Source organism: Ranitomeya variabilis, chromosome 8, assembly GCF_051348905.1.
Source record: "Ranitomeya variabilis isolate aRanVar5 chromosome 8, aRanVar5.hap1, whole genome shotgun sequence".
Classification (NCBI taxonomy): domain Eukaryota; kingdom Metazoa; phylum Chordata; class Amphibia; order Anura; family Dendrobatidae; genus Ranitomeya; species Ranitomeya variabilis.
In genome coordinates this window covers 215,096,433-215,109,252 of record NC_135239.1, presented here as the reverse complement: position 1 = coordinate 215,109,252, position 12,820 = coordinate 215,096,433, and the positions used below count along the sequence as shown (strand labels likewise).

General features: G+C 47.9%; 1 protein-coding gene across 1 annotated transcript; it reads left to right on the top strand.

The window, feature by feature from the left end:
• The first annotated feature begins 1,168 nt into the window (after positions 1-1,168).
• On the top strand, positions 1,169-10,377 carry ERP27 (endoplasmic reticulum protein 27). The gene is made up of 7 exons (XM_077278694.1): positions 1,169-1,397; positions 4,986-5,077; positions 5,170-5,307; positions 6,224-6,340; positions 7,826-7,951; positions 9,718-9,912; positions 10,252-10,377. The coding sequence occupies exons 1-7, from the start codon at positions 1,301-1,303 to the stop codon at positions 10,285-10,287; spliced, it is 801 nt and encodes a 266-aa protein (XP_077134809.1). The 5' UTR covers positions 1,169-1,300; the 3' UTR covers positions 10,288-10,377.
• The last annotated feature ends 2,443 nt before the right edge of the window (positions 10,378-12,820 follow it).

Sequence of the window (12,820 nt, the reverse complement as noted above, 5' to 3'; positions counted from 1 at the left end):
AACTTCACAATGCCTGGAAAATAATAATTGTTCAGTTACACTTCAATCATGGTCAAGATCTCTGCTTGCTGTCACAGAACAGAAAAGCTTCTTGTTTTGAGGCTTTCATCCTGTTCTGACCTAGTCCTGCCCCGCAGTTCGTTACAGTGTATCAGCGAGTCCTGCACTTGTATCACATAGACATTACTGATTATATAGGACCGCTCAGATAAAGGAAATCGTGTGAACGACCCGGAGGGTTTAGATGTCTCCTGAATGAGCAGTAATGGGGGTCAGGGGTAGAAGTTACACGCGGTCCCGGTGACACATAAGATGGTGCAGGTAATATAAAGGCGCACAGCGGGGGCACACGTAAAGGTTCTACACTGACATCTAGGAGCTTTAAGGGTTTTTTTCTGGATTAGAAATACATGTCTGCACCCAGAAACAGCGCCACCCTTACCCATAGGGGGTGTGAGGTACTGCAGCTCAGCCCTATTTAACTGAACGGAGCTGCAGTACCAGGCACAACAAGTGGTCAGGGTGTGGCGCTGCTTCTGAAAGAAGGCTGCCATGTTTTTCTAATACTGGACAACCCCTTTAAATTGCCCCTCGGTTCTCTGCTCCCAGATTGCCCCATAGGTGACATCCCGGAGGACGGAGCGGCGGCCACATTGGTTGTCATCCAGCTTTTCCAGAAGCAGAACGCACAATCCTGTGAATAACTGCTGTGATGGAGGAAATGTGAGTATAACGGGTCCGTGAGAACATTCTGGAATCCATGGCCCCTAACAGAAGATGAGACCCCCTGATGAGGGCAGAGGTGGCGACAATGGCATGGATGGTGGGAGAGAAGGCACATAGCCATGGCCGAGAGAGAGCGGAAAGCCACCAGCTGGGGATTATGGGGGCGACATACACAGAAGGGGCCCCATGGGCCCTCTGCCGCACATTGGCCCTTCACGATGCCCCCTCTGGAGGAGGTAGTGGCCCCTGACCTGCTGGGGCTCGGTGAGGCTGTGCAGGTTGCACCCTTGGTTTGTCCACCCCTGAGTATTACCCATGAATTGTTCCTCTGAGTGGCCCCTGGGGGCCCCTGGACATTGTCTTGCTGTAGTTACACCCTTGGATATCGGCCTTTCCCCGTATTCCCGGACATGGCGCCACCAGCAGTGATGAATGAACTTCATCCAAGGACGAGTTCCAGCTCCGCTGAGATGTCGCTGTCTTATCGCTGGCGGCAGATGTGCGGTTCTCAGGCCTCCGAGCTTCTCACTAAGGAGTCATCACTCGAGCCCTGCAGAGCGGACGGACGGACACCATGGCACGACCCTCCTGCTGTCTCCAGACCGCACTGCTTCTCCTCTTAGTGAGCTGCTCTGTGGCGGCAGAACCGGGGAACAGCACGGACATCGAGGGTGAGTCCTGCGGGTACTAGAGTGGTGGCCCCCAGCCCTTAGGGCCCCCAACAGGTCATGTTCTCAGGAGAGCACTGGCCCCCAATCCCAGCCCTCATGGCCCCCAACACGTCATGTTCTGGGGAGAGCACTGGCCCCCAACTCCAGCCCTCACGACCCCCAACGTATCATGTTCTCAGGAGCGCGGTGGCCCCCAACTCCAGCCCTCACGGCCCCCAACGTATCATGTTCTCAGGAGCGTGGTGGCCCCCAACTCTAGCCCCCATGGCCCCCAACGCCAACACATCATGTTCTCAGGGGAGCAGTGGCCCCCAACTCCAGCCCTCAGGGCCCCCAACATGTCATGTTCTCAGGGGAGCAGTGGCCCCCAAACTCAGCCCTCATGGCCCCCAACACATCATGTTACAGGATTTCCTTAGTATCTCACAGGAGCCAGGATCAGACACCTGATAATAATCCCATCGCCTGTGCTGAAGGAATCCTGAGACCTGATCTTCTGGGTCCCGGTGGACCGGAGCTCCAGGAATCAGGTGTGGAGGACGCGGCCATCATGACTGGACCCAGCACCGTCCTCATAGAGGCACCTTAACCCCAGACTGTGACTCCGCGCCCCAAGCCTCTGGACTCCTGCACCTCATTCACCACCAGACTGAGAGACCCCCATGTGAAGTATTGTGGCTCCATGTTATCCCTCCAGTGACCCCTCATGCCCCACCCTGGTCACTCCACGTCTCATCCCTCCTACACATCATCCATAGAAGCAGTGGAGGCATTTTCCCAAGTTGAGTTCCCAGGTTGGACTTTCCTGGCAGTTTTGTTACTGGAATAGTTGAAACTAATGTAACCCTGACATGCCTGGTGTGCCAGTGTAAGGAGACTTATAGGCCTTGGGAGCATTGCATGGCCAGCAAGTCTCCTTACATTCACATGTCAGGCCTATCACTCTCCTCAAGGAGAATTGTTACCATTTAAACCCCATTGTAAGGAATCAAACGTGTTCTATAGATCGGCTGATCCTTTACTGATTATACTGAGAATTCAGATGGGTATATTGGAAAATAATAGATTCTGTTTAATGCAGCTTTTATACCCGGTGGGGGCTTTAGCGACTTTATTTACTAGTTAATATAATAATGTATCAGTCGGTGGAGGAATAAGTTGTAAGATGCTGAGTCACCACTAGGGGGAGCTCACTGCATGCTGACTGATGCTATAATTGTTATTATTTATAAACGTTTAAAAAGTATTTTTCTACAAATAAATTAAAAAAAAAGCAAAGAAATCATTAGTGAATAGGCCGTTAAGCAATCACTCCGGACTTTGGCCCGTGACGCCCGTCTCCCCATACACCGCTGCCGTGTTGTAGTGAAATGGCAGCTGTTCTGGTTCTCAGGGAAATCTCGGATTGGCGGGCGTCAGGGGGGCGACGCGATCAGTTCTCTAATTTCCCAGGTGGAAAATGTAAATTAATATAATTACTCGTCATTAAATCAAAGCAGAGCAGAAACTCCGGGGAGAACGTCCGTGGGGAGAACGTCCGTGTGGGCTCATTACTAAAATGTGTTACATCCCAAACACCAATGATTTCCCTCTACTATTCAGAAACAAAAATCTCCCGAGGAGCCGAAGACCCCAGAGACTGAACCAGCAGCAAGAACCCTGAGACAGAGATAATAAAACTTTCCATTAAGCACCAAATGTTTATATCCGGAGCGATAATTATTCCCTAGATGACGTTATATCCGAAGAGAATACAAAAGAAACAGAAAATAACTTCTCATGTTTTATCATCAATATAATGTCCAGAGTAAAATTACATTACTGATCCTGTATTATACTCCAGAGCTGCACTCACTATTCTGCTGGTGCAGTCACTGTGTACATACATTACATTACTGATCCTGACTTACATCCTGTATTATACCCCAGAGCTGCACTCACTATTCTGCTGGTGCAGTCACTGTGTACATACATTACATTACTGATCCTGAGTTACATCCTGTATTATACCCCAGAGCTGCACTCACTATTCTGCTGGTGCAGTCACTGTGTACATACATTACATTACTGATCCTGAGTTACATCCTGTATTATACCCCAGAGCTGCACTCACTATTCTGCTGGTGCAGTCACTGTGTACATACATTACATTACTGATCCTGAGTTACATCCTGTATTATACCCCAGAGCTGCACTCACTATTCTGCTGGTGCAGTCACTGTGTACATACATTACATTACTGATCCTGAGTTACATCCTGTATTATACTCCAGAGCTGCACTCACTATTCTGCTGGTGCAGTCACTGTGTACATACATTACATTACTGATCCTGAGTTACATCCTGTATTATACCCCAGAGCTGTACTCACTATTCTGCTGGTGCAGTCACTGTGTACATTACATTACATTACTGATCCTGAGTTACATCCTGTATTATACTCCAGAGCTGCACTCACTATTCTGCTGGTGCAGTCACTGTGTACATACATGACATTACTGATCCTGAGTTACAGCCTGTATTATACCCCAGAGCAGCACTCACTATTCTGCTGGTGCAGTCACTGTGTACATACATTACATTACTGATCCTGAGTTACCTCCTGTATTATACCCCAGAGCTGCCCTCACTATTCTGCTGGTGCAGTCACTGTGTACATACATTACATTACTGATCCTGAGTTACCTCCTGTATTATACTCCAGAGCTGCACTCACTATTCTGCTGGTGCAGTCACTGTGTACATACATGACATTACTGATCCTGAGTTACAGCCTGTATTATACTCCAGAGCTGCCCTCACTTTTCTGCTGGTGCAGTCACTGTGTGCATACATTACTGATCCTGAGTTACCTCCTGTATTATACCCCAGAGCTGCACTCACTATTCTGCTGGTGCAGTCACTGTGTACATACATTACATTACTGATCCTGAGTTACCTCCTGTATTATACTCCAGAGCTGCACTCACTATTCTGCTGGTGCAGTCACTGTGTACATACATTACATTACTGATACTGAGTCACCTCCTGTATTATACTCCAGAGCTGCACTCACTATTCTGCTGGTGCAGTCACTGTGTACATACATTACATTACTGATCCGGAGTTACCTCCTGTATTATACTCCAGAGCTGCACTCACTATTCTGCTGGTGCAGTCACTGTGTACATACATTACTGATCCTGAGTTACATCCTGTATTATACCCCAGAGCTGCACTCACTATTCTGCTGGTGCAGTCACTGTGTACATACATTACTGATCCTGAGTTACATCCTGTATTATACCCCAGAGCTGCACTCACTATTCTGCTGGTGCAGTCACTGTGTACATACATTACTGATCCTGAGTTACATCCTGTATTATACCCCAGAGCTGCACTCACTATTCTGCTGGTGCAGTCACTGTGTACATACATTACATTACTGATCCTGAGTTGCCTCCTGTATTATACCCCAGAGCTGCGCTCACTCTTCCGCATTCCCCGCTTGCTCAGGTTTTGCGCTTTCTGTGGAGTTTCCTTCTTTGTCGTCTTGTGCTCGGGATGACATTTGGGGTTTCCTTATAACTTCCGTTATTTCCGCTTTAGCTCCTGAGAGAGGCGCCATCGTATTAGATGATGTTCCTTCTGCCAGAGCCTTCATTGGTTCCACGGAGATCGCGGTGGTCGGGTTTTTTGTGGTCAGTGGACTTTCCTACTTTCTTGGTCAGTGATTGTACATTAGTGCGGATTCCATTTTACATATTTACATCGTTCTGCTTTTTTCGGACAGGACCCCGAGAAGCCAGAATTTGGGTATTTTAATACAATTGTAAAAAATCATCCAGAATGGGATTACGGCATCACAACCAGCAAAGCCGTCCTGAAGCACTACAAGATCCAGAGTAACTCCATATCCATATTCCGGCAGGTGATGGCGCCGCTTCTATTTGGCATTTTTGTCTTTATAGCTCATTGTTCTGCTGACTTTCTGTTGGCTCTCAGGTCCTCCAGATCTCCATGCTGCCCCCTGCTGGTTGAGCATATGTGCAGCACATGTCATTCCAAATGTCACCGGTTTCTTACTATCACAATACCAAAAAAAAGGGAAGTAAATGTAGCCAGCAGAATAAAATTACAAGAAATGTTATTAAGTAAATAAATATTAATAGTAATAAGGGGAATGTGAGCAGAGTAATAGGAATTTATGGAAACAATCAATGTAATATAACAGAGCCATCTAGTGGACAAATGAGGGTATGACCGAACTGCACAGTGAAAAGCCAAAATGCAATAATGTGCATGAGGACAAACATGAAGCAAGGAATAAGCAGACAAACTCAAAAAGGTGGAGATGCATGAAATGAAGTCACAGGATTGTTTTGCCAAAGGCACATGATAGTAATTAATAATAAAGCAAAAAGTTCCTAAGTGCAAAATTAACAAATAAATATTATCAAGAGATCAAATATTTATTAACTAGCAAATGTTGCTTTATGTGCAAAAACAGAAACGTGCAAAGCAAAGACACATGCAATAGATGACATAGAAAGCTTACATGCGCCTAATAAAGTGCAAGTGCATGAAAATTGCCAGTGCAAGAACGAAGGCGTGCAGAGAAGGTAATGTCACAGCAGATGGACCATAATACAGCGCAATAAGTGAGTAATGGTCGGTCCTACAGTCACCAATGATCCTCTGGCCCTAAGATGTTCCATGAAGATGAAACCAAACAGTTGGAGATGATCCTGTGTGCGAATGCGCAGAACCTCAGGCGCAGATTTCGGGCTGCAGCTTCGGTTGTGGCCAGAGTGTGAAATGATGATTTATTTTTTTTCTGATCACAGGCAGATAATTTCCGGGACGACATGGTGGTGGAGTTGGTAGAAGAACTTACTCCTGCCAAACTTTACCGATTCCTCACCATCAATGAGCTGAGACTGGTCACAGACTATAACCCCATGGTAAGGAATCGTTTCCTCCTGGAATCAGGCAGGTGCAGATTTAATATATCAGTAATATCAGGATCTCTGCTTGCTGTCAGTGAGTGGAAACATTCTCGTTTGCATCTAGAGGCCGGGAATCTGTTCAGACCTATTAGGCTATGTGCCCACGTTGCAGAATAGAAGCAGATTTTTCCTTTTTCAATACTGCACACCCTTGCCAGGAAAATCGCGTGCGGATTTAATGCTTTATCATGTGTTTTTGAGCACAGATAAAGTTGGAACAAAAAAAAAAAAAAGCCCAACCCCTCTTCTCCATTTTATTTTCTTGTTGGCCACAAGTGCAGCCCCAGCGGCGTCTCAGCCAAGAAAATATGCGAACTTTGCTGCTTACATTACTGATTCTGCTGGATTATGGGATGCTCATGGGATGGCATGATGGGATGCCCATGACATCACTTCCTATTTGCTGCGGTTTGGATTTACAAAACTGCAACAAATGCGCTTGAAATCCACAAACATTTTTAATATTTGTGGATTTCAAGTGTTCCAATACAAGTCTATGGCAGCAGAATTGCCGCGATTCCGCAAAATAAATGAACATGCTGCGTATTTTACCACAACGCGATTCCGCTGCTGAAAAATACGCAGCATGGGCGCAGCAATTGCGGAATGCAAGTAAAATTAATGGGATGTGTTTTGTTAGCGTTTTTTTAAGCGTTTACGCAGCGGAAAAACACGGCAGAAACACTTAAAAAATGCAACGTGGGCACCCAGCCTTACTTTTCACAGCTGAGCCTTTGTTTCAGTGTATGCAAACAGCCTGGACGTCAGACTAACCATTTTCAGCTGCACTGATACATGGTGACAAGCTGTTATTCTGCTGCTGTGTTCCCTGCAGAGGATTGTTTACACCGGATACATTGTAACAAATTATCTGGATTGGTGACGGTGTATGATCTGCTGATGTGTTTATCTCACAGAGGATTGTTAGATTGGCTACGACTGTAACAAACCCTCAGCAGTGACACATATTTGGACAGGACAGATCGTAACCATTTTTGGAAATTTACATTTGGCTGGTTGAGCAAAAAATAGACAAATAATAATAAAGACTGCAGGGTCAGACTACACAGGGTTTGTTTGTGGTCTGTTACCATGGAGACGCATAGGTCTGCATAGCAGCTGTAAACATAAAACAGTTCTTGATTTCTGACTATGCAGTGCTGGATCCAAATTCACTGGAACATTAAGGGTTCAAAAGAAAACACAGTCTTAGCTTCAGGATGTAAATCTGGATGTCTCCATTCACTGACAGCAAGTATAGATGGTGAATCAGAAAGGAGCAGTAACATAAACTGCACAAATGTTCTGTCTGTGAGTTGTGACTTGTTCTGCACCAGAGAATGAGCAGAGGCGAGCGAGCGCTTCAGGCGAGGAATAGCAGAGCGCTGAGCACAGCGCCGGGCGTCTGGGCCTCTGTATAATCTGCGCTTCTCTCCCCAGACGGCCATCGGACTGATCGCCTCCAAAGTCCAGGTCCATCTTATCTTCTTCACTCACAAGGGCGTGAAAGAACAGGAAGAAATAACGAGGGAACTACGGGAAGCGGCAAAGGATCTCCGGGGGCAGGTCTGACATAAGGGGGAGCACCGCACAGACACAGCAAGAAGTGACAAGACCCCAAAATACGCATCCCATAATCACTATCCTATACCAGACCCCATAATACAGACTCCTGTATTCAGAGCAGACCCCATAATATAGGCCCCAATATTCAGAGCAGACCCCATAATACAGATCTCAACATTCAGACCAGACCCCATAATACAGATCTCAGCATTCAGACCAGACCCCATAATACATAACCCAACATTCAGAGCAGACCCCATAATATAGGCCCCAATATTCAGAGCAGACCCCATAATATAGGCCCCAATATTCAGAGCAGACCCCATAATACAGATCTCAACATTCAGAGCAGACCCCATAATACAGATCTCAGCATTCAGACCAGACCCCATAATACATAACCCAACATTCAGAGCAGACCCCATAATACAGACTCCAGTATTCAGAGCAGACCCCATAATATAGACCCCAGTATTCAGAGCAGACCTCATAATACAGACCCCAGTATTCAGAGCAGACCTCATAATACAGACCCCAGTATTCAGAGCAGACCTCATAATACAGACCCCAGTATTCAGAGCAGACCCCATAATATAGACCCCAGTATTCAGACCAGACCCCATAATACAGACCCCAGTATTCAGAGCAGACCTCATAATACAGACCCCAGTATTCAGAGCAGACCTCATAATACAGACCCCAGTATTCAGAGCAGACCTCATAATACAGACCCCAGTATTCAGAGCAGACCTCATAATACAGACCCCAGTATTCAGAGCAGACCCCATAATATAGACCCCAGTATTCAGAGCAGACCTCATAATACAGACCCCAGTATTCAGAGCAGACCCCATAATATAGACCCCAGTATTCAGAGCAGACCCCATAATACAGACCCCAGTATTCAGAGCAGACCCCATAATACAGACCCCAGTATTCAGAGCAGACCCCATAATATAGACCCCAGTATTCAGAGCAGACCCCATAATACAGACCCCAGTATTCAGAGCAGACCCCATAATATAGACCCCAGTATTCAGACCAGACCCCATAATACAGACCCCAGTATTCAGAGCAGACCCCATAATATAGACCCCAGTATTCAGACCAGACCCCATAATACAGACCCCAGTATTCAGAGCAGACCCCATAATATAGGCCCCAATATTCAGAGCAGACCCCATAATACAGATCTCAACATTCAGAGCAGACCCCATAATATAGGCCCCAATATTCAGAGCAGACCCCATAATACAGATCTCAACATTCAGAGCAGACCCCATAATATAGGCCCCAATATTCAGAGCAGACCCCATAATACAGATCTCAGCATTCAGACCAGACCCCATAATACAGACCCCAGTATTCAGTCCAGACCTCATAATACATAACCCAACATTCAGAGCAGACCCCATAATATAGACCCCAGTATTCAGAGCAGACCCTAAAACACAGACCCCAATATTCAGACCCCAGGATTGATATCCATGGTCCCCATCTCCCAATGTAATATTCTGCTCTCACACCACAGACCCCAATATTCAGACCCCATAATATAGACCCCAATAGTCAGACCCCATGATATAGACCCCAATATTCAGATATCCATGGTCCCCATCGCCCACCATATTGTTCCGCTCTCACGCCACAGACCCCATAGCACAGCTCCCATACAGCCCACTCTGCACTGATGGGACCCCAATATCAGACCCCAATATTCAGACCGGACCCCAATATCAGACCCCATAATTGCGGACTCTTTGCAGGTTCTGTTTGTGAAGATGGACGTGAGCTCGAGGAACAATCAGAAGATCCTGTCGCGCTTTAAGCTGAAGCAGAGCGACCTCCCGCTCCTGTCCGTGTACGACACCGAGTCCAACCAGAAGCGGATCCTGGCTCCCGGGGAGGTCACCGCCACCGGCGTGAAGAAATTCTGCCTCGACTTCTTATCCGGTGCGAGGGTGAGTGGTCTCCGAGAAAACCAGGGGTCTGCGGACCCGGGGGCTACGGGGGTCACCACAAGCCTTAGAGGGGAGCTCCGTCCCAGGGCGGACTGTGTCATTCCGGAAAAAGGCACAGATTAGGGGGGAAACTGCCCCCAACAAGCGGCCCACAAAGATGTCAATCAAAGGGTTATACATATGCCCCGCCCACTGGACTCCAGGGGAGCACGGTGCTGTCAGGGCATCAGTTATGTCATGTGACTGATGGGAGGGGCCTGCGCTCAGGTTTTTGTACTGTTTTTTCATGTTTTCTACATTTCCACTAAATATTTACATCAAACGTTTATTATTTTCCAGGAGGAAGAATCAGAAAATGCGAAGACAGAATTATAACATTTAGAAGTTTGTTACTTTTCTGGAAATCTTATTTTTGTCTTGTTTTTACAATTTTTAATTAAATCTTATATTTACTGAAAAATTGTCATTAACCCCTGATGTCCTGTGTGGAGTTAGGCGTCCTGCAGTTCCTGGAGTGCACACTAGAGGGGGGAAGAATTGCAGGAGGAGGGAGGACATTTTCCCATGATTGGGGCACTGCTTCTTAAAGGGGCAGACACGGGTTGGAATGAGTAAATCTTCCTTAATTGTAACATTTTCCTCAGCTTGTTACAAACTTTTTTTTATTTTAGTCTTTTGTTATGCAGTTTTCAATATGTCATTGCCCCAAATTAGGATATTTAAGCCCTGCCCCTAGGACCGCCCTGCAAGGCCCAGTACCTCCCACTTTGGGGTGATGCTCAGCCTCCTTCTTTCCTGCTCTTGCTGTGTCAGTCTTTACTGTTGCATTATCCTTCTATTCCTGACACATGGCCATAGCGACGGATCCTGCCCAGATGTAGCAGAGCTGCGCTGCTTGGTGCCGACCATGCCGGGTCATTGATGTATACCTCAGCGCTCAGAGATCATGTCGGGTCAGCTGCTCGCAGGGTCGCGGGTTCACAGCGGGATATTTGTGGACAATGGCGCTGTGTCCGCTCGTCCTATTAATATTCAGTGTGGAAATATCGCTGACCACAGACAAGTCTCCATCCCGCAGGCCGATCGGTTATTTTCGGAGCCGTCGCCTCCTCACCTGGAGCAGGTAATAATTATACCCCACTTAGTCTATCGGAGCCGCATTAACCAGCGAGGTTCACCACAGCTTCGCTCAGGGGACATGTGACCCGGGGCTGACGGACAGATGTCACCCGCAGGGTCATTTACCCCGAAGACCTCGGACCCCGCTAATATGACAGTGCGGCTGCAGGTGTCTGTGACAAGAGCCCAATCACTCCTGTATCTGTAATTCGTCACCATTTGTAAGGTGTCTGCTTGCTGTCAGTGAATGAAAATCTTCCTGATTATATCTAAGAATGTATTGGTGTGATGACAAATCATAGAAATGTGTCAGGAAGAACAAAATCAGGAAAAAAAAGTCATGAAAAGCTTTAAAGGGATCCTGTCACCAGGTGTCTCCTTTGTCCCCAAAATTGCTGTCACTGTTGCCTGACGTCATCGACATGACCGGTTCTACTCTCGCACCTGCACAGTAGGGAACAAGACCTGTGCAGGAACAACAAGCAGAATGGACCCCTCATGTCAGGAGAGACAGAGACTCTGGAGCTCAGCACGGAGACGCCCAGTCTAAAAATTCTCAGTCCAAAAATTCTCAGTCCAGAGACACCCCATCCGGAGAAGCTCAGTCCGGAGAAGCTCAGCCTGGAGAAGCTCAGTCCGGAGAAACTCAGTCCGGAGAAGCTCAGCCCGGAAAAGCTCAGTCCGGAGAAGCTCAGTCCGGAGAAGCTCAGCCCGGAGAAGCTCAGTCTGGAGAAACTCAGTCCGGAGAAGCTCAGCCCGGAAAAGCTCAGTCCGGAGAAACTCAGTCCGGAGAAGCTCAGCCTGGAAAATCTCAGTCTGGAGAAGCTCAGTCCGGAGAAGCTCAGCACAGAGAAGCTAAGCCTGGAGAAGCTCAGCACGGAGAAGCTCAGCCCGGAGAAGCTCAGTCCGGAGAAGCTCAGCCTGGAGAAGCTCAGTCCGGAGAAGCTCAGCCCAGAGAAGTTCAGTCTGGAGAAGCTCAGCATGGAGAAGCTCAGCCCGGAGAAGCTCAGTCCGGAGAAACCCAGTCCGGAGAAGCTCAACACGGAGAAGCTCAGCCTGGAGAAGCTCAGCCTGGAGAAAGTCAGCCCGGAGAAGCTCAGCCTGGAGAAGCTCAGTCTGGAGAAGCTCAGTCTGGAGAAGCTCAGCCTGGAGAAGCTCAGTCTGGAGAAGCTCAGGACGGAGAAGCTCAGCCTGGAGAAGCTCAGTCTGGAGAAGCTCCGCCCGGAGAAGCTCAGTCCGGAGAAACTCAGTCCGGAGAAGCTCAGCACAGAGAAGCTCAGCCTGGAGAAGCTCAGCTCGAAGAAACTCAGTCCAAAGAAGCTCAGTCCGGAGAAGCTCAGTCCGGAGAAGCTCAGCACGTAGAAGCTCAGCACGGAGAAGCTCAGCACGGAGAAGCTCAGCCTGGAGAAGCTCAGCCCTGAGAAGCTCAGTCCGGAGAAGCTCATTCTGGAGAAGCTCATTCTGGAGAAGCTCAGTCCGGAGAAGTTCAGCCTGGAGAAGCTCAGCCCTGAGAAGCTCAGTCCGGAGAAGCTCAGTCTGGAGAGGCTCAGCCCGGAGAAGCTCAGCCCGGAGAAGCTCAGTCTGAAAAAGCTCAGCACGAAGAAGCTCAGCCTGGAGAAGCTCAGTCCGGAGAAGCTCAGTCCGGAGAAGCTCAGTCCGGAGAAGCTCAGTCTGGAGAAGCTCACCCCTGAGAAGCTCAGTCCGGAGAAGCTCAGTCTGAAGAAGCTCAGCCCGGGGAAGCTCAGCCCAGAGAAGCTCAGTCCGGAGAAGCTCAGTCTGGAGAAGCTCA